The 22173-nt window shown below is 41.0% G+C and overlaps 1 protein-coding gene across 1 annotated transcript; it reads right to left on the minus strand.

The window, feature by feature from the left end:
- Window positions 1-1051: 1051 nt before the first annotated feature.
- LOC311489865 (unconventional myosin-VIIa-like) lies at window positions 1052-20563 on the minus strand. Its single transcript, XM_084547176.1, has 44 exons — window positions 20438-20563; window positions 19155-19223; window positions 18925-19040; window positions 18710-18837; window positions 18125-18267; window positions 17720-17833; window positions 17475-17628; window positions 16788-16864; window positions 16563-16682; window positions 16141-16283; window positions 15830-16040; window positions 15562-15697; window positions 15311-15477; window positions 14879-15019; window positions 12583-12741; window positions 12296-12388; window positions 12010-12104; window positions 11719-11791; window positions 11481-11624; window positions 10238-10606; window positions 9996-10151; window positions 9822-9893; window positions 9606-9730; window positions 9378-9504; window positions 8626-8745; window positions 8322-8495; window positions 7952-8179; window positions 7104-7271; window positions 6725-6842; window positions 6257-6383; window positions 6013-6170; window positions 5703-5881; window positions 5375-5484; window positions 4938-5096; window positions 4577-4723; window positions 4318-4473; window positions 3225-3330; window positions 2768-2881; window positions 2494-2581; window positions 2295-2401; window positions 2009-2194; window positions 1800-1916; window positions 1636-1719; window positions 1052-1408 (listed from the first exon to the last, which is right to left on the minus strand). Exons 1-44 carry the CDS (start codon window positions 20546-20548, stop codon window positions 1271-1273), a joined length of 6027 nt encoding a protein of 2008 aa, XP_084403302.1. The 5' UTR covers window positions 20549-20563; the 3' UTR covers window positions 1052-1270.
- Window positions 20564-22173: the final 1610 nt, after the last annotated feature.

Genomic DNA, 22173 nt, shown 5'->3' on the forward strand with positions numbered 1-22173 from the left:
CCATCCACAAACTGCTGAAAAGACTAATAGTTTTTCCAGTGTCAGTCGACGTTAGCAAGGTTGCTAACATTAGCTGACCCGCCTCCATGTTACCTCCAGACTGCTACTACAATGCTTTGGGAATGGACCCACAACATGGCTATTGCTGGTATGACCTAGCAACAGTAACATACAAAGTTGGGACTTGACAAAGGATAGCCTTCTGGTTGGTGGTCTGCAAACCAATCAGAAGGCCAACAAAAAGTTGATCTTAAATTTCACAGTGAAAAGAGTATACAAATTATTTCCAGTTTCCTATAATGATAAAGTCACGAATGTAGTTGCAGAGCTAATTGGAGCCGGATAATAATTTGTCTTCATACTGAATTCCTGTCAGTCAGGTCAATCAGGTCAATCCGGTTAAACAATGTATTTCATCAGTCAGAGTGTTTTTTCAGCAGTAGTTTGTTATCTTTTAGGCCATAGACTTAACACAATTTTCTGGTTATGTTGGAATGCATGCATGTAGTGTGCAGAATACTGTAGCTCCATTACACTACTAAGCATGCATTTCATGTCTCCAAATGAAAACATAAAAGGGCTCTTTGTAAAAGAAAAGTGGACAATACATCCATGCAAAATAGACTATAGGAAAAAGGGTAAAAAGAAAGCCGCAATTTTAATCTGTGTTGTCATGCAGCTGTGATAGAATGAAAACATTTACTTTGAGAGATAAGATCTGAAATGTGTAATAAATATTAGTATTAGTAAAATCAGAGATAAATCGGTACATGAAGGAGCAGAGAAATGCAATTAAACTTCCGTGAAAGCTGCAGTTAAAGTTAATCACTGGTAAACATGTTTAATAAGTTTAATATCACCAAATTTACATAAATGCAAGTCTAGGTTCTAGATACACTACCGTTCTTACAGTGGTAAATATTAAGAACTGGAATCAGGAAAATAAAAATGAAAATGTTACGCTCAAAGTTGAAATTTCACCATTCTGGGACAATTTTGTCATTTGAAACATGCATTCATGTAAAGTATAAATCACAATCACAAAGTATAAATCCTGTCTGTCGTCCTGCCACTGAAGCCTCAGAATCGCAATTGGTTCTTCAGTCGCAAAGGCTGCCTCTGCTCCTCATACATACTGACATACGATCTCAGAAGGTCCTCCATGGTGTGCGCCTGAAAAAGGAAGGAAAGAATGTTTTAGTTAGAAAATCCCTCAAATGTGCTCATCGTTCCGGGAGAAATGCCTTCAGTATGTATGAACATACAACATTTAAAGCGGTCTACTCACCTGTGTGGTTTCACAGACAAAGTTGCTGGTCCCGATCAGGGTCTTAATGCTCATCTGGAAGGAGTTACCTCTGCTGTGGTACTCTGTGATGCGGCTGAAATTGTGCACGACCAGCTGTTCCTAAATGGGTTTCAGTACGGTATAAATACGTTTCATTATTTTTGTGACGACAAAACACAATGATCTAGCAGAAAAATACATAAAGCTGAGATTGAATGTGACTAAAATGTAAGAATTGTGTGGAATTATTTTTAATTAACAGATGTGACAAGACTACACACGCTGGTATTAATCAGAAACAGTGAACATAATAATATCAACAACTTAAGGCTAATCTTTGAACATACCTTTGTTTTTGGGTCTATTAAGATGACCCCTAGCTTGCTGATGGCAATCAAAATTGCATTTGGGTAGCTGTTGTCACACGTTTGCTGCAAATGACAAGAAATGACAAATCAGTTTGTCTATTGGTCTGTTAATGTAACTGTTTTTTTTTATCCTGGTAACTTACTTTAACTTCAAAAAAGGCACAGCCAAAGGTTGTCCATTTTGAAATGATTTTCAGGAATGCAATTTTGGCCTCTTCCACAGTGATGCCACTCTGCTTGTTGTACGAGGAGATGATATGCTGCAAGCAGAATGCAGGAGGAAAACGCTCAGTGATTATTCCTTTAAAATGGATCGAGTTCCTGTCACACAGCTGTGCATCTCTTCCTTTACCTTCTTCCACTCATCAGCGGATATGATTTTTAGCTGGTCAGCAGGAACCAGCTCTCCCAGCATTCTGGGGATCATGACAAACTGCGACCTGTCCGAGTCTACTTGGACTCTGAACAGCAGCCCACCCAGATCATACATGTCCTCTCTGGTGCAACTGTGGTGTCCCCGCAGGTACTTGGGCATCTCCTATATGGAAGAAAAACATGTCATACATCATGATAAATATGCATCTTAAAAGCAAGAATAAAATCTCAGAATGGAAACTGTGATTATCGGATATATATACCTGAGGGAAATGGAACATGCGATCTGCGACCGGGTCTTTCCCTGGGTTCACATTGAACCAGAGCTTCCTCTTGAACATAAACAGGCACGGCATGTTGGCCTGATTGACTGAGAATCAAGATTTGAATTGAATAAATATGGAGAAGCACTGACATGTAAAAAAAAAAAAAAAAACTCAATGTGCCAGCGTGATGCATTACCTTCTTTCATTTTTCTAGCTTTTTTTGGAGAGTCTGACGTCTGCCTTATACTGTCAAAGAAATACTTCTCATCGACCAGGCTGGTCATCTAAGCATTGAAGTCCACATAACATCCACATAAAAAAAAGGGGAGAAAGCAAATGTAATTTTTATATGGCCTTGGATATCCAAGTCAGGATTTAGATCATTGTCATATAATCTGTCACATGACAATGTAGGCACTGGTTATGAAACGGATACTGACAAACATACTTGGAATGTTAACCGACCCCACCTTGCTAGCTGTTTTCATGTACAGGCCAAATCCGTCAGCTGAGCTTAGATGGAGGTGAGAGGCAATGCTGACGCACAGTTCTTTGATCGTGGTTGTCGACTTCACCTGGAATAGCTGCACAACAGCAAGACAAGACGTATTAGTGTTGGGATGAAAGTCCACACAGCCAGCAAAGCTAAAGCTGGATATAGATTCATATTTTACACACGACATGACATGGGAGTCATGCTGAATTTCCTGGGTTCCCAAAATCCCCAAAATTTTAATCTGGGATTTTACATTTTCATGGTAAATATATTTTGAAAAGACAGGGGGAACAAAAGGAAGCAAGACACAGTTAAGTTTAGTTCCAACATCCTTCCATTAGCAAACAAAAAGAAGTAAAAATGACAATCAACTGACACCAGGTTCACGAATAATAACTTCCTCAGAATGAACAGAATTCATTGTGTCTTACATCACTGGTGTCATCTGGGAAGTGGACTTTCTGGAAGATCTTAGTGCTCTTCTGTTGGATGGCGTCCACTTCTGTCGCATGGGGAGGAAGCATCCTGGGCTCCTTTCTGTGGATACAGATCAGCCGTATTCATTTATTGCACATACACACCCTAAATACATACATACACCTGATTTAAAGTTTTTATAAAAAGGCTGAAAGTGACATTTCAGTGACATAAAGTCAGCAGCTGAACTTCAGCTGTAAACATTGAGTAGCAATTCCATTTCAAATTTATGGATTCAGTTGTTAACCATTGTTCAAACCATTGTGGCAGTTGCTGTTTCCACACACAGAACTGTGACAACCTTTAAACAAGGAGTAAAAGCAATCATCAAAAAGTCATCTAGTTTGAACTATTCATCAAACTGATGAAATATTAAAATCTACTCCATGCTTGTATGGCTACGCTGTTCCAGGAAATATACCTTCTGGGGTTTTTTTCGGACACATCTCCCAAAAATTAAACCTGACATATTCGGTATCTTTAGAAACTTTGGAATCATCACTACAGTTTACCAAAAGGTAATGTGGACTTTGTAAAGAGAGTAATGCTGTGTTTTTGCCAGATGTGAAATTGTATTAATTACTGCTGCAATAATATTGAACTCAAAAGGCTTCTCAACCAATTTTAAACATAGTGTAATTCAGCACCATTCATTTGTCTTAAAAAGTAGGGCTCAACCTCAAACAGCTATCTAATATCTTCTGGTTTTAAACAATTTTAACCTTAAAGACCCCACCAAGTTGCATATATCAACTGTAGTAATCAGAATTTACTCTGAACCAGAAATGAGTTCCATCAGTTTTGACAATTCTGTCATTTTGGAGTCCATCAAGTTTAAGGTGCAACTTTAATGCTAAATGATTGGACTATAAAATAATAATAATGATAATAATAATAATAATAATAATATTCAATATATTTATTACAGTTACAATCATTATGGACAACGAGTTCTTCAAGTTTCAGATTTTGTGATGAGATGATTTGTTCTCATCTCCTCACATGTGATCTATTACTTCTAATTCCTATATCTAGCTCCAGACTGACCTGCATATCTCCTGCAGCCTCTGCAGGCAGCCGGCGGACAGTGGGTCTCTGGGCCGCGACTCCAGGAAGCGAGTAGCATGTTTTATCAACTTCGGACTGGGCGGGAACAAGCCTGTACACATCCACATCAGCTCCCACCCATTGTCCGTACTCGATCTGACAGTGAGGCAGAGCGAGGTAAAGGAAAAAAGGAGAGAAGATTAGATATGCTGGCTACTGATTCGGTGCGACGTATATCTGAACATAACGAAAGGAGCACCTGTTGCTGTTGTTGGTCATTTGTCTCATAATCTGGCAGTAGATTTCATCCTGTAGTTCTACATGCTGGGTGGCAGGACCGAAGATCTGGTCAGTGAGCTCAATCTGACTGCGAACGTGTTTGACGGGGTAGTCGCCCATGTACTTCAGGATAGGTAGCAGCAAAGGTTAAGGACTAAAACGAGGAGGTTCTTTTACCTGATCCAGAAGTGCTCTTTCCTTTAAATCTACATTTTAAGAATAAATTGGCAACAACAACAACAGCGTGTATTTCTATGCTACTAAAACTGCCCTTAGTCGCAGATATTCGTCAATCAATCAACAAAATCACCCTAATGTGCAAAAAAGCATATTTTTTTCACAGGATATCAGAGAAGGCATTGCAGGCCAGGCTGCTGAGATCAGAGTTGCGGACCAGGTTCATCATGAGTGGCTGTTTGAGTGGGTCTCTGGAATAGACCCACAGTTTCTCATGGACCCCTTTGGATGCGCCAAGCCGACCGCCCTCTTTGCCAGCAGGCCTGTGACACAGAAGCAATGCAGGGTGAGTGGACCATTAAAACAGCAGTGACTTAAGGTTTTTTTTCTTAAGTTTGCAATATTTTGAAACAGCATGGCATGCACACAAGAAAACAAAGAACTAGTATGATATATTTGTTTCTATATGCTCTGCATCACTGCAGCTTTATTTCTGCTGCCAACTAAATCTAAACTTATTTCCAAACTCATTGTTGGGTCAATATTCCATTTTGGAGAGGTGCCATTTTGAAAAGTGACTCTCATCCAGTTTTAGAATTACCTGAAGTTGTCAAGTGCAAAGTCTTTCAAAGATGCAGGAGCCATTGCGTCTTCTCCCTGAAATGTAGTCTTTGTGGCCATAGATTTCTTCTGGCTCGAACTGAGCAATTCCTGAAGGGTTAGAAACGAGGTGTCAGTTACATCACATGGTGGGGCTCAAATGAAGCAGAGGACTACGAAAACATTGCTGCACAGACCTGAAAGCTCAAAATGGAAAAGTTCCATGTCTTTACACCCTCTGGTCTCAGTCTCTTACTTCCTGTCACGACAACAGTCTTCCGTGGCATCTAACACTAACTAATAAGTTCGAGATCAAAATGTTACTGTACCAGCATTTCATCAGATGGCTTGTGGAGAGTTGGTAGAAACTGCACAGTGTCCTTGTTGACTACACCACTGCTGCTGGTGCGCTGGTTGGTAGCTCTGAAGCGGTCACGAGGTGAGTATCCTTTGTCTTTCTCGACCAGCAGCAGGTCCCCTCGTTTGCAAACTAGGAGCGTGGGGTCAGCTGCAGAAGCAGAAATAGAGAGAGAGAGAGAGAGAGAGAGAGAGAGAGAGAGAGAGAGAGAGAGCAATGAATGAGTGTTTTGGTGTGAGCCTCTTTACATATACTGTACAGTATGTGCTGCAGACTCTTACCTGGTTTGGTGACATCCTGCTGAGCCACAGCATACAGTGAACGCTGTCTCAGCCCTTCCACATTTTCCTCTATCAGGGCTTCCATGTCCACAACTTCCTCAGAATTCAGGACAATGTCCCCTCTGAGTGTGCTCAAACTCACGGACTTGGCGAATTGGCTGTCACAGGAGAGATCATAAACATCGAGGTTTTAATTCCGTCATTCTTTTTCAAGTACAATTAAAAATGCTTTGCAAGGGAGTACCTCGTCTTTTGGACTTTCTTTACTTCTATGTAAGGAATCTCGAGGAATCTCTTGTCTTTTCCTTCCACAAAAAAGATGCCACTCCAGTTTACAGCTACAATGAACCTGTTTTTGGGCAAAGGAGGTCCTGGAAACAAATATAAGAATGTAAATGTTACAGCAGTAGAGTTGTTTGTGGTCTGTCGTCAAATTAAACAGATTGTTCAAATCCATCAAGGATCTTACGGGAACAAAACAGTGCATGGCAAGACGTACATATTTAAAATATTAACTGTATTACATGGTGACATCAGGCCAGAAATGTTATGAGCTGCTATACGCATAGATTTTTAAAAATGTTTTTATAATATGAAGTATAAAACTAAAGCATTTTTATGTCATATTAAACACAAAGATACGTGGATTTTTATCACAACCTGTGATGGTAGTTAAGATTCTGCATGCCAGCCAAGCTGTACATTGACTGACCTGAAGTCATTGTAACTTCATAAAACTTAGAGAAGTAGAGTGGCCATTTCTCTCGGGCGCTGTCGACCAGTTCTCCTTTTACTCTTTCAGCAGTGTGCGTCCCCTTGGCATAAGGACCCTGCAAAATCAGGAAGTAAGAAGTATCCTCAGGTGCTTCGCCTCTATTCTACTCAATTGAAGATGAAATGAAATTGAAAACGGGTATAAACAGTACACACACACACACACAATTAAATAGGCACCCTGGAAATGAAGAAATTCTATATTGTTTAAACACTAGACATGGCTCTAATGCCACAAACATACGCTAATCCAGCTTGTTTATAGCCTTGCTCAAAAAAGACATAGAGCAGCGTTTTTGTTTTGTTTTCTTATTTACCTTTGAGTGTGCTGTGCTGATGAGCTGGATCCACTTAGACATAGATTTATTCTCAATGAGCTCTGTGGTGATGCACTCCTCAACCACCCTATGGACTTTCTCGCTGCTGTGTGGCATGCCAAACTGGATGTAAAAGTGCTTTGCAGCCATCTGGACGTAGTCATCCTCCTGAGAGAGAGTTAATTAAATACAGTTGACACGAACCAGTCTTTCTTCATGATGCTTATTTAAGTGTGACATAATTCAAGATCCTGTATGAGAAACGTGCATCGATAACTAAAACAAGTAAGAAATAATGAACCAATTTGCAAGTTTGGTCTCTGAAACTTTTAAAAACAAGAATGCTTATTGCAATATCCTTGAGCAGAGGGTGGTGTTTTAAAATGGTTTTTATAAACAAATATATTTATCTACTATTGCTTTAATTTAAGAATAGCAGCAGATTCTGTTGTAAGACATGTGGTAATTCAACTGTATGGCCAATTTGGAGGATGTAGTTTGTGGTGCTGTTAAACAGGATTAAATTAAACACAAGAAACAAGTGTTTCTAGGGTTGTCAAAATAATAGAAACATGTGTCGGTACAACACAGAACAATTCAACAGTGCAGGACTTAGTGCAGGACTGTTATATTAGAATGCATAGGTTTTCAAAATGCTAGCACATTATTCAAGAGTCACATGAACTGGACACTCATCATCATTATTTGCTCCATTATTTGCTTGTGTTCTTTATACTGTATTTGACAGGAAATTTCACAAATGAGATCAAAGTGGCTTTGCATAACATTTTATAAATGATCTATCCATTAAATGAATTAAATGAAGCAGTTTCTCCCCAGAGCCTTACCTTATCACTGGAGTAGTCTCCGGACTTGATTCCCTTGATGACCTGCCTGTAGATCAGATCAGTGCTGACTGGGTCCACAGAGCAGTCATGCCAGGGTGTGAACAGTTCTTTGCGGAAGGAGAGCCTCCAGGGGGCGTTCTTCTCCTCGCCGCCCTGCCTCATCATCTCTTGCTCGCACTGAGACACTGCATCAAACACGTGCTTCCCACGGCTGCCCAGAGACCACACCTGGAGACAGAAGACCAGCAAAGACTGAGTGAATGCGGTGCCTGTATGTACTCAACTTTCAACATCAAACTAAGTTTAGAAGCTGGAATAAAAAAAGGTGCAGAATAATGAAGAGGGAGACAAATAAGAAGCTGTCACTGGCCTTGTCAAAGAGGCCGATGTACAGGGAGAATCCATAGATGTCTTTAAGGCCAATCCTGTCAGCCACAGCTTGACAGACTTCAGCAGAAGTGGAGGCAGACTCCAAATGTAGCCTAACATCACGGCCGTCCATTAGAGTCACAGACACATCTATGGGCTTCTTGGACTTGGCAGCCTGTCAGTATGGAGGAGGAGAACAGTTAATATATTGATCATTTCAGTCATTGCTCAAAAAAAAAAAAAAAAAACCATCAAAATAAAATGGCGACTTCAGCAGCATAGCACAGCTGATGGTGTGTTTTTACCTCCAGCTCTACCCAACAGGGACACTCCTTCCGTTCTCCATTGGCCATTGTCCGACGCAGGCGCTGAGAACAGTATTCCTTGTAATCAGTTGGGCATCTTCTGATAAACCTCTTCAAGTACTGTGGAGCAGAGGAGAACAGGACAGAGTGAACAGGACGGCATCTGGCTAAGTGTGAACGATAGAGACAGAATGAGGACTGCATGGTAGGTTTTCTGTGATAAAAACTGCCTCAGAACAGGTTAAGTATCTGAGACGAATAAACACAAGATTGGTGCAGTAGTGGACCGGATGGATACACATTAAAAAAAAAAAAAAAAAAAGCAGCAATGACTTAACCTTTTTGTCCACTTATGAAGCCGTCTGTTTGCAGAAGCTAAGGCAGTGCACAAACTATACGAGGATTTTAAGAACAAAGGCAAATATTTCTCATAAGCCTTTTATGTGGATTAAACATAAAATGTGGCATTTAAAACAAACAGAACTAGAGTATTTAGTCAAATAAAATACATATTTAAGAAAGGTAATTATTAGCAGACCCAGAATATTTGAGTTTACAGAATATACGTATACCAGGAAGACCTGAACTTCTAGAAGTATGCAAGTTTATCATCCTTGAACAATACGAAGCCAAAGCATTCCTTCACAGTGATAATTAACCGAGTTATCTTTTCAAATTACAATGTGCAATAACGGGAACAAGAGTTTTGATAACAAACTGCGGGTGAATAGTATGACTTCCTGCAGACTGACCTCCAAGAAGAGGTCTGATGGAGGGAAGAACCCAACACAGATGGAGAGGAGAATCCAGCCTTGCTTGCAGCTCTTAACCCTATTATTGTTCACCAGCTGCTTACAGATCTGACAGTAGATTTCATCCCTTCATGGGCAGAGAAACACAACAAGAAAAAAAAAACTTTCAACTTTCAACCAAAATTTTATTCATACGAAGTTATACGAAAGACAAGAAAACCATTTTACCGTATGTCTGGCCTTGCCAAACCATATCCAACAATAATCTGAAGTTTTTCCAACGGGGAAAGTGGCCGGTCCAGTGTCGGACCCTCTCCAATCAAAACGTCCTGTTCTTCTATCAGGTCCTCTGGCTGGTTAAGAAGACAAGAATATGAACAGGTCTGACACAGTGAACATTATGAATGAACAGAGGAATAATGACTGAAAGATGAATGTTTTAACAACCTCCTCAGGAATGGCTGAGACTTTTCTGTTTCCTCCTCCAAGCTTTTGCTTGTTCTTCCTCAGTATTTTCTGTTCAGAATTGATCAGCAGAGGATAAATAACAGCATTTATTTCGCTTTCTGTGTTCTTTAGTGTACAGCACAAGGCAGTGAGACATTCGTAATAGTTTACCTGGTCGAGTCCCACTAGGTTGCTCAGCCTCCTGCCCTGTCTGGAAGGCATATGACGGGAGATGTTGCTTGTTGCCTGTGACGTCGTATCCAAGGATTTTGGTTCTATTATGTCATCCATGAAACGCAAAATAAGCCACCATACGGTCAGACATGCCTAGACGAGTGAGAGGAGAAGTGTGAGATAGAAATCTTTGGAGTTCACAGTAAGACAGCTGTCTGTGTGTCTTCTCTGCCTCTCACCAGAGCATCGCTCTCATCATCGTGGTGCAGAAGAGGCTTCTTGAGCCTGTGGCTGACATGAGTGTGAGTAGCGTTGTTCTGGAAGTGAATGACGCTGAACTGGTAGAACGAATACTCATCGTTGACGTCATCTAACATGTCATCCTCCTCTTCCGCTGAAGAGGTAGAGGTTGTTGAGGTTGAGGATGGCGTAACGACACGTGGTACCTCTGACATCTGTTTTGTTTCCTTAGCGCTTTGCCTCCTTTTTTCAAGCCGTAGTTCCCGGTTAGCAATTTCTTCCAGTTCCTGCTTAATCTGCAGGCCAATTAGAGCTTGGGACTCTTCCTCCAGACGTAAAAGCCCCTTCCTTGCCCTGTAGCCTCGTACCTACAACCCGTTGCATTTAAGTTAAATAAGAAATGCATGGTAAGATGCATTGAAAACACACCACATTTGCACTAAATTTAATATGTGACATTCATTTAGGTCATGGTATATCGAAAAATAAGCTGAAACTGAACAGGCTCTCTGAACAGGGGAGGTGGACTGAGGTATAGTCTGTCACCCAAAAGCTGCACCCCTGTTCACACCTTGAGACTGGAGTCTCTGGTCAATAATGGGTCGTTAGAGTACCATTCATTGGGAAAGAATAACATGATCAGAAACAGACTCCCAAAATTATAGATTGAGTATGGTGTTGTTAACAGACCCCAGCTGTGTGAGTTTCAGATCTCCCACAGATGTTCCCATTAAAGCTCCCCAACAGTATTTTAGAACTGAGGAGGCTACTTGGTGAACCATCTTCTAGAAACCTTTCAAGTCCAGTTGCCTTCATTTCAGCTTGTTGTGACGGCCACCTGCCACTAGGGCCTGTTTTGTGTTTTTCCCCTTGTCTTGTCTGTTTCTGCAGGTACCTCAGTGGGCGGGTCTAATTTGAGCAATTGGGAGCACTTGGCCAGTCTCCCTGAGCTTATAAAACCTGGCAGTCACAATCCTCACTCTCTTTCACCTTCCACCTGGACTCCTCCAACATGGGTTTTGGTTCTGTTGGCTTTGGCCTGTTTGTTCGTGACTGAATGCATTTTGATAACAATGGATATTCCCAAAAATATCTCAAATACATTAAAAGTCACAGTAAAACCCACTTAAAGAAGGCCCTCATAAAAGTACAGATATTTTCTAACATATCACAAACAATCTTTAGAGAACGTATAATAAAAGTACAACAAATGCTACACTGCAGTATCTAGAGTACACGTACCTGCGCCTGTATGGTAATCGCTGCTTCTCGCTGTCTCTGGTACTGTGCCTGGAGATTCCGACTTCGGATCTTTGACACCAGCCGTTCAAAGCCACGCTGAAGCGAAGTGGGGAGGAAACGTAGGACAAGGTCAAAGAACTGCCTTTAAGTCCACTTCAGATATCAAGATCAAAGCGTTATGTAATCAACTCAGCTGAGTTTTATAAGAGGCTGTAAATCATCAAACCTTGGTCCTCACCTTCTGTACAGTGTAAGCTCTCCAGTTCCTCTGCAACACCACGGTAGCCCTCCGCTTCGTCAGAAAAGCCTTCCTAAGAAAAGAAGTGAGGGACAATAAACTATCACTGCCAAAATCTGCTGTCTTTTTTGTGTAACATTATCATCATCATATCGTGGGCATCACAAAGGCCAATAAAACAGCACTATCAGTCGCTGTAGTAAAGTGACACGCACATCCATTCTAACAGGGAGAGATAATGTTGATGGTTTCTCTTTCTCATTTTTACTTTACTCTTCTTAGCAACTGCACCTGTAAATATGTCTCAGCATGACCCTCTGGATCACCAAAGCTACCCTGTTGAGTTCTTGCTCCCTCCGCCGCTCCAGGAAAGCATCATGTGCATCCTGAAATAAAGCAAGAAAATACTCATTTTTGATTTGTCCAGAAAATCTTTAAAATCAGATTTCATAGCAGTGAACTACAGTGTACACCAACAACTGAATAATTTACTAGAGAATGGAATGTGTGATTCATTTTGTTACATACATTACACAGGCTACAATACAATGTGCTTTGAATTCTAATCTTTCTGCACCTTTAGGAAAATTTTGGTCCTGCCCATTTTCCACTCGTGCTTTCCTTCAATCTCTGCCTTGCAGATGGCTTTACAACAGTGCCTAGGCGACGCCTGGAGAGACAATAAAACATTCATTTGATAAGTGCAAAAAAGAGAAGCTAATTCCTTAAGACATAAACTAAAAGAATCTCATTCATCCATCTGGTCATTAGAGTGACATTTGCTGTGATAAAAACATTTGGGGTTCCACAAACACATGAATGGATTTTAAATCAGTCAACAATTTTACTGCATGGTGACATTACAGTTTTGGGGTCACAGACGGTCGTCTTCAGGAGCACCCTGTAGCGATCCACGAAGTCCTTAATGGTGTGTCGAATGGGATATCCCAGTTTGCGGATACGGATCGTATCCAACATGCCCGAGTATCTCAGCTGACGCATGCAAAGTTCTCTGTCAAACACCTAGAGGAGATTAAAGTGGTTATGAGTAATGTATGTTGGTTACATCCAGAATGTTTAAAAGTGTCATATTCAACAGTGACAATTAAAATCAGACTTTGTGTTCTTTCTTTGTGTATTGTTTCTTATTTTAGACTATGTTTAATGTACCAAATGGGAAGACACATTGCTTGTATAATATTCCGAGCAAGGAAGTTTCCCAGTGATGATGCCAAGGCAAAGGGCAGGGGTGCCCAATACGTCGATCGCAATCAACTGGTAGATCGCGTGCCATTGGAAAAAAAAATATGTTTTAAATGTTAGTCTAATCATTTATCTGCTGCACCACCAAAACAAACAACAAGACAAACGTTTATTTATTTATTTTTTTCACTTCTTATTGCGACATGCCCGTTCAGCTGCACACATCCACAGCGTGCACAACTTCAATTAAGACTACCATCTTTCTTAAAGGGACATCGCCATTTTTCTAAAGGTGCAGTGCACCACTTTTTCTATATAAAAATTAAAACAAATATACTCAGTCTAACCGCACAGTGGATCGATGCTGATTTCCAGCTGCAAAAGCTTCTGCTCCATTACTATTTAATGTACACATGAGTGGGGTCAAGTTAAACATTCTATTTTGAATTTTATTTTATTTTATATTGTGCATTGTTGGAATGTGCTAAATAAATATGTTCATAATTTTGTAACTGATTTATTCTTTGAAACATTAATATTAATTTATGCAATTGCAATGCCTTGATTTTAGTGAGGTTAGTACACAGTCATAGCCATAAATGCAATGGTACTAATAATTGTCACAATAATTTCTTTCGGTGCTTGGTTTTCGGCCTTGGTTTCTTCATTTCGGTGCATCCCTAACATATGTATATATATATATATATATATATATATATATATATATATATGAACGATCACAGTGACAAGGCTAACATGATAATATTTCACATGTATAATATGCACATTCATTCATTCATCTTCTGTAACCGCTTGTCCTGTGAAGGGTCGCTGGGGTATTTGTGGGCGGTGGAGCCTATCCCAGCTGTCATCGGGCGAGAGGCGGGGTACACCCTTAACAGGTTGCCAGTCCATCGCAGGGCTAATATGTACGTTCACCAAGTTATTGTGATAAACTTACAGTACAACTGAATCCAATGGAAACTTTTTAAATTCTTTTTTGTTTATTGTGACTAAAGTCTTTCTTATTTTCCTACACAGTCACACACCAATAGTGGGAGTGCGACCACGCTAAGGGGTTAGCTTACCAATAGGGATCAACTCTGGGTTCGGTGCCTTGCCAAAGGACACTTTAGCATGTTGTGGGGCTGTGGATCAAAGTTGGTGGGCAACCAGCTCACAGTCCGCAAACTGCGGGGACGGTGATCATGTGCGCCAGATTTCATGGGGTTCCATCAAACAGTTACTGTGACTTTTTACATAAAACAACAAATGGCAACATCATGGATGACTACATTTGCATCAGTCAAACTAGTAGTTCATGTTCCATAAGAAAGGAGAAACATTTGACCAACTAGTGACTCTTTAGACTAAGAAAACTGACCACGTTAATCCTCTGGAGATAATACAGTGTCTGTATTTATGTCCCAACAGATATTTATGTCTGGACTAAAGTGACGGATCGACCAACAACTGATACTACCACCCTACAACCATGCTGCAATAAAAGCACCAGGAGAATTCATTTTTCCAATCTAAAGGGAGAGAACAACTCCCTGATTACTACCACAGCACTTCGCACTGTGCAGGTTATGTTTCCAGGAAATTTGCTCTGTTGGTTAACGGCACAAAACAGGAAGGAATCTTTATTTATCCAGCACAATGACTGATGCTATAGGGAGAGCAAGACAGATGGGAAAATCCCCTTTGATTGCCAACGTGTCTTTAAAGGGAATAAAAGCAAACGCGGGGGGGGGGGGGGCAGGCTCACAGCTACATCCTTATCATTCCAGGAAACAACACGGTGTAGAGGAAGTGTTGTAGTCTCTGTAAAGTTAACCTTTGTCCCACCCTTCATCTCGTCTGACTATTTCCAGCACAAGATCACTCGGCGCACGTAACGACTGTCATGTGTTGCTGTGGTCATCCACGTATACTGCAGTAGTTGCTCTTTTACCTTGGACTTCTTGGCATTGTTGGGTTTGAAGCAGCGGATGAAGAAAGGCTGGCAGACAGACAGAGCCTTCATGAGGGAGTCCAGAGAATGACGGAACTGGCCGCTCAGGGTCGGCACTTGTTTGCGGTTTTCAGAGTGAGTCTGCAAGGATGACGGAGAGAGAAATAAACTGATGAGACCAAGCCACCGGTTCAGTGGCGACTGTTGCACCGGGTTCATCATTAATGCATGTCAAGAGTATACAGCTGTAAAATAAATATTGAAAACAAGCAAAAAATAAATAAATAAATGAATAAATAACTATTACAATTGGCAGATATTTTAAATATCTGCCAATTGTAATAGTTATAAGATCAGTTTTCTGTGTTGGAAAAAAAAAAGATTTGTCTCAACAAACATGTGACATTAGCATGTATTGCAGCACAACCATACCCTTAGAGTGTTCCTGGACATTATGATGACCCTGCTGTTGTTAGAAGTCTTCATCCCATTGGTTGAAAGCTCTTCCTCAAATATCTGGTGCAGCAGCTTATTGGTGGACTCGTCAACCATCATGATGATGTCAAAACTGATAGCATCCCTGTTCTTTTCAAGGAACCCTGGAAAATAAACAAACAAAAACAATATATTGCTGCATTCTTGCACGGGTTAAGATTCTAATAAATCAGAGTTTGTTTGTGTACCATTTGACTCGTAGTAAACCACGCCTGCAAAGTGGCAAATCCCAAAGTCTGTGTCGTAGCTGCTCTTGGAGGCAATGTAGCAGCTGTTTCCTCTGTGTTGCTGGTTCATCTTGTTCAACAAGGTGAAGTCTGAACCCTGTGACCCCCCCATCAAAATATTTCTATTAAAAACGTTTTGTAAAGTTGTCATTATCAGGTTTGACAGTATAAGCACAAGACTTTAATGAAATAATACAATCGATTACAAAGCATCCCAATAGAACGCTACCTTTGGGAAATGGCTCTCCTCGTCGATCAGAGCCAGCAGGTTACAGGGTTGCCCAGCCAGAAGGTCGAGGATGTTCTGGTTGTCGCTATACTTGATGTTATTCCACACAATATCCTCCCTCTGGTACTCCTCCTGCTCAAGCTTGAAGATGTGCTCCACGAAGAACTGCTGCAGCTTCTCATTAGCAAAATTTATGCAAAGCTGCTCGAAACTGTAAAAACAGAGCATTGCACGTGCCCATCAAAATAAATTTAACTGTTAGGTTATCAAACAGTTAGGCTAAAGGGAGAGGTGCAGAGACGTCTCTTGACCTGTTTGTTTGGAAGTTCTCAAAACCGTAGATATCCAGCAGGCCGATGGACAGGTAGGAGTGTTTGTGCTTCTTGGCAATGTTCTTATAGATGACTTTGTTGATTTTCCCAGTAATCCATATGAACAGCTTGTCGTAGATTGCCTGAGAGGACAGCAGGTGATTACAGTTAAATTTAGTCTTACACGCATTTTCAATCAAACTAAACTTAACTGAACAATATAAAAGAAAACTGGATCCTGCTTGACTGCATGAATACAGCTAGTATCAAATATTTTACCCTCTCTGACATTGAATGATTGGGTCCTTTGCTTATGAAAGGCAGCGTGAAACATTTGCCAGGCTGCTTTCCCGTCATCCTGTGTCAGGATCCACACATAATGCTCTGAATCACCCACTGACTTCACTCATTGACCTCATTACCTTGACGAGGGCGTCTCTGCAGTCAGCCGCCTGTTTAGCGCTGAGGGGTTTTGTCACTCTTTCTCTGTTGGTCAAGAAGGAACGATGAGTCAGACTGTCTGCCAGGGAAGACATCTCGACCTGCAGGGACCAGACACAGGCAAAAAATTAAAAAAAAATAAAAATGTAACTAGAGCCTTTTTAATACTGAAGCACATATTCTTTAATAGACAAAGAAAAGCCCACCTCCAGTAGTGATGCCGCGGTGCTGAAATGTTCTGAATGGCTGACGTCGCTGGTTTCCAGGTTATGTTGAGTGGTGGCTGATGGGAACACCACATGTAACAATACAAACAACAAAGTGCAAACCCATGAGATGATATTTCATTAGATGTGTGTGTGTCAGATGTTCAGTCCGAAAGAGGAATGTAGTAATGTTACTAAAACACTAGCAGAAGAAACTTTTCTGCTTACCTTTTTAACACATTTTTATTTGCTAATACTTTTACTCAATCTTTTCTTTTTCTGTTTATTTTGCCTGGTGTATTCTTCTATCAAAGATAAGCTGTTGGTTGTGTTTAACAAATAATTGTTAAAGAAACAAGTCCATTCAGCGTGGCAGCTCCCATTCTTTACATCCAGAGCTTTAAATCTTGTAGTGTTCTTTTGACATTTATATTATCATTCAGGACCCCAAATATGAACATAGAATATGTATACCCCCTATGTGTTTTAATATCTTTAAATCCTATTTCTGGGGGCAAATAAAAAAACTAATTGATTAAGTAAGTGATTTAAAAAGATCATCATCCACCCCTTCTTTTCATTTCATTGTTTTCAATACTGAATGAAATATAGCACCCATTACAGTCAGGAATAGTCGTTTGAATTTAATAATAACCTTAAGTTCACAAATTATCTTAGACTACTTACACTCAAAGCAGATGTTTCCCAGGTGCAACATGGCCGCCAGCAGCTTGAGGATTTCCTGACACTGGTCTTCTGAGAACGTCAGGATTCTCATGGCGGAATGAATGCGTTTGTAGTCTTTAGCGTCGTTCCTGCTCTTGCACGCAGTGCAGTCACCCTAAAGCACAGATTTACAGTTATTGGACGATACAAAACTACACATAAAACAACATGTAATTTGGTAACTGTGGCAAAATGACTTGCAGTACCTTAGTAAGGTATGCATATTCCTCAGCATTTCCAAGTCTCAGAGCTTTCTTCTCTTCTGCTGTGATTCCTGCCAGCATGCAGTAAAAGATGTGGTAGTTGCGTTCCTCCAGGGCCTGAGGTTGTGAAGAATAATTAATTATTATTTGTACAAAAACGTTAATTAAAGGCGTTTTCTGACGAGTGGATGTAAATGAACTCAGATGGACGAGGTAGTACGGTTTCATGGTTCAGTGTAGTTACTGATAGAGATAGTAACAAAGCATATAAAAACAATATATAAAGAAATAAAGATACTGGATAAATAAACCTGACACAGATAAGGTTCTGTGCTTTTATAGCTTTACAGTACATACCTGCTCGCCACAAAGATAACAACTACCGTAAATTTGTTGGGGCTGCCTCACCTGATGGCAAACGCGGGACTTCTCCAGGAGATACTGCTCCACGCGAGCACCTTCAACCACTCCCTCCTTGTTGAAGAAGATCTCCAAGTATTTCCCAAAGCGACTGGAGTTGTCGTTGCGGATTGTTTTGGCATTTCCAAAAGCTGCAAGGGACGGCAAAAGGCAAATGTTACTGCTGTTCTGGCTAGAGGTTCGTTACGGTGGGGCAGGGGTTAGCACTGTCACCTCACAGAAAGAAGGTTCTGGGTTTAAACCGGCCTGCTGTGGCCTTTCTGTGCAGAGTTTGCATGTTGTCCCTGCGTGGGTTTTCTCTGGATGCTCCGACATCCTCCCCCATTCCAAAGACATACTTGTTAGGTTATCTGGCGATTCTAAATAAGCTATAGATGTGAATGTGAGTGTGAATGGTCATTTGTCATTCTGTGTTAACCCTGGGATAGACTAGCAACCTGTCCAGGGTGAACACCACCTTACTATCTCTGTCTGGGGATAGGCCCCACACGACTCTCTAAGGATAAGTAGTAATAGATCATGGATGGAAGAGGTGTAATGCATGTACATCAGTGTGTTGTGCTTGTGTAGTACCTTCTAGAATTGGGTTGGACTCCATTATCTGCTTCTCAATGTGCTGTTCAGAGAGCTCACCACTGATTGCTGTCAAGAACTGCAGGATTAGTTTCATGCTCTCCGTCTTCCCTGCTCCAGACTCCCCACTGACAGAGACGGACCGAAAGTCAGCAAAGTGCAAAGTGCTGACCAACGACATGCATTGTATTCAAGACTATCCAACATGCTCTGACCTTATTATGCAGCACTGGTTTCTGAGTCGGCGTGTCATGTTGAAGTAGCAGGCTTCAGCGATGGCAAAGATGTGTGGTGGGAGTTCCCCAAGCTTTTGACCGTGGTATAACTTCACCTGAAGGACAACATGAAGCCTTCATCTTTTTTCGAGCACACAATTTAAAGGACAATGATCTACAACTGGTGTAGGTCTATGATGTTGAAAGTCCTCGGTCATGCATGGCCTTACCTGCTCATGTGAGTATATTGGATAATCCTTGTATGGATTTACTGCCACCAGCACTGAGCCTGTGTAGGTCTACACAATCAGGATAATTGTCGCATTAGACATCTGGGACTTCATCATATATCATTACGTCTAACATCTGAAGTAAAGAATATCTCTTGGAAGATAGAAATTCAGCCTTGACCTCAAGAAAAATTCATTTTACAAGTCAACAGCAATGTTATTTTGTCAACAGAGCACCCTGGTGCAGGATGAGTCATCAACATTATCACATCATGTACCTGAGGGTGTCAAACTCTAAAATAACACTGAGAAAGCCTATAAAATTATCACTGTTGAGCCCTATATTGCACATACCGTGCAAGACAGAACAGATAAGAACAGTTAAACATGGAATTTGATTTTATGGGGACTAAGTTCTATTGTGAAATATACTTGTTTCCCCTTATTTGTGAAATATACATTGCTGCACATATACTGATCAGCCACAACATTAAAACCACTGACACGAGAAATAAATAACATTGACCATATTGTGACAATACAATGTTCTGCTGGGAAACCTTTTGTGTAGATGTTACTTAGACATGTACCACCCATCTAGACCAGACCAGGTACCCCAACCCCTTAGCAATGACACTCCTTGATGGCAGCAGACATCCCCAGCAGGATTACATACAAAAATAGTTTAGGAACAACTCAAAACACACACACAAAAAAAGCTCAGTGTGTTGACCTGGCCTCTAAATTCTCCAGATCCCAAACTGATCAAGTGTCTGTGGGATGCAATGGAACAAGCCTGATCCACAGAGGCCCCTCCCCTCAACTCATAGGACCCAAAGGCCCCCACTAACAACACTCTGTTGCCAGACACCACAGGACACCCTCAGAAGGCCCATGTCCATTGTCTGATGAGTCACAACTGTTTTGGAGGCATACGGGAGACTTAAACAATATTAGGAAAGTGGTCATAATGTTATGCCTGATCAATGTACAGTACAAGACAGAACAGATAACAGTTAAGCATGGAATTTCATTTTAAGGGGACTAGGTGACATGTTCTGAGATAAGTCGACTTGCTTTCTTTTGACTGTGAAATATACATATCCACAAATATAATGTGATGTTAAAGCAGGGATTTAAGATACTATCACACGTGTCAAAAGGCTGTTTTTGTTAATACTGTTCAAACAAATGAAACTGTATTGGAAACATGTGACAGTGAATTATTATTGTAGCAGACCAAATGTACTCTCTCTAGTGTGTGTGTTACACATGTGGCTCACATAGATGGTGCCTTCTTTGTATCTGAGCATCAGATTCCTGAGGAGGCCGGCCTCCGTCATGTCCCCAAGTTTGATCATGTCGTCCACCCCTTCGACTGACGTTGCATGCATGGTCCTGAGAGACGCTTCCTCCTCCTGCGACAGCCTGCGCTCCTGAAAAATAGGTCAAAAGGAGGGATACACCCAACGGTGTAATAAATGTTGGTGCTTTATGGCATGCGACGTGAACAACACTCGTTTTGCCCTAAGACCAGAAAAAGGTGTCTACCTTTCCCTCATCGTCCACCAGAAGCCGTTGACCCGATGGTGTTACTTTGACCTTGGCTCCGATGGGTACCTCGATGTTCGAGTCCACCCAAACCCAGTCCCCCTTCAGAAGCAACACATCATAAATGTGATGATAAACGCATCAACATTAAGTCTTCATTGTCTTTCAGAATCTACAGTTTGAGTTTACGTTATTTCCTTGAAAAGAATGACTCCAGGGAATTGTGACGTTAGACGTAAAAACAACTGAATGATAAAAAGTAAGCGTTACCTGGCATGCAATATTCTATCAACAAAATCCACACCCATAAGACTGTAATCAGTATTAAGTATTTTTTCAGCCTTACCTTCCTCAGCATCCCAATTTGCCACTTTCCTACTCCCTAAAAAAGTGAAATCCAACTGATGACGTTCAGTTCTGAAGGTTTCCTGATAGCCGAGCTGAACGAACTTCACTGCATTTGACAAAGTCCACTGTTTCGCTGGGTGCCACCGGTGAAGGTGAACGTGAAAACAAAAAAGCATTTATTGTAAGACATCCATCATCCCTTTAAGCCGTGATCTTCATTAACTCCCGTCTTGGTTTTGTCTTCATGTCTCATGAATATCGGACCAGAATGGGGAGGGAGAGCACAGCTCTCCTATCACTGTACTGAGGTTTTATGGCACTTTGACTTTGGACTGGCTGTGACGGACAGGAAGAAGGAGACGGATATTCACTTCTGGTGAAACGATCTGTTACATGTGGGGAGAATATATATTATGCCACCAAAGGAGTGTCTTCATGACCACCATGATTAAATTTCGGCTCGTCAGGGAGTTTTTACAACATAAAATGAACCCTTACAGTGTGAGCCATACCAGCCGTACTACAATGTGAAGCAGTGTGATATGCAGTCAGGTTGATTATATATGGGTCTATTTTAAAACATGTGACGACACGACGTATCAGATATTGATATCGAAACAACTTTTGGCACACACGCCCTTCATGTAGATTTACCAGGGTCACTGAGTGGGGTTATGAATTTATGTGCAGCCTTTGGACCCTGCTTGTGTAAACCAGAGATGCAGCTGTCAAAGCAATAAAGATCTAAATATGAGATTAATATTTTTTATATATTTTTTTTAAATGAAGGACTAGGTCTATCTGAAAAGAGACTCAATTATTCCTGTGGCTGCTATAGTTCAAAACATAGTCTGCTTAATATACTGCAGGGAGCCTGTGATAGTGGGTCAGTCAGATCACACAGTAACGTGTGTGTAATTCTGTTATGATCTTCCGTCATCTCCTAGTTGTCAGGTTAGAAATAATTAGTTTTTGTTGGATTTTAAGTCATAACAGGCTGAGGTGGGAGTCACCGCTGATTATTCCGTGACGCCAGCGTGTTCAGCTCTGATAAGGAACTCCGTGCAACAGAATCCAGGTGGAGAATAAAAAGCCTCATAAATACCACTTCATTGCACAT

The sequence above is a fragment of the Chelon labrosus genome (assembly GCF_963514085.1).
Source record: "Chelon labrosus genome assembly, chromosome: 6".
NCBI lineage: Eukaryota > Metazoa > Chordata > Actinopteri > Mugiliformes > Mugilidae > Chelon > Chelon labrosus.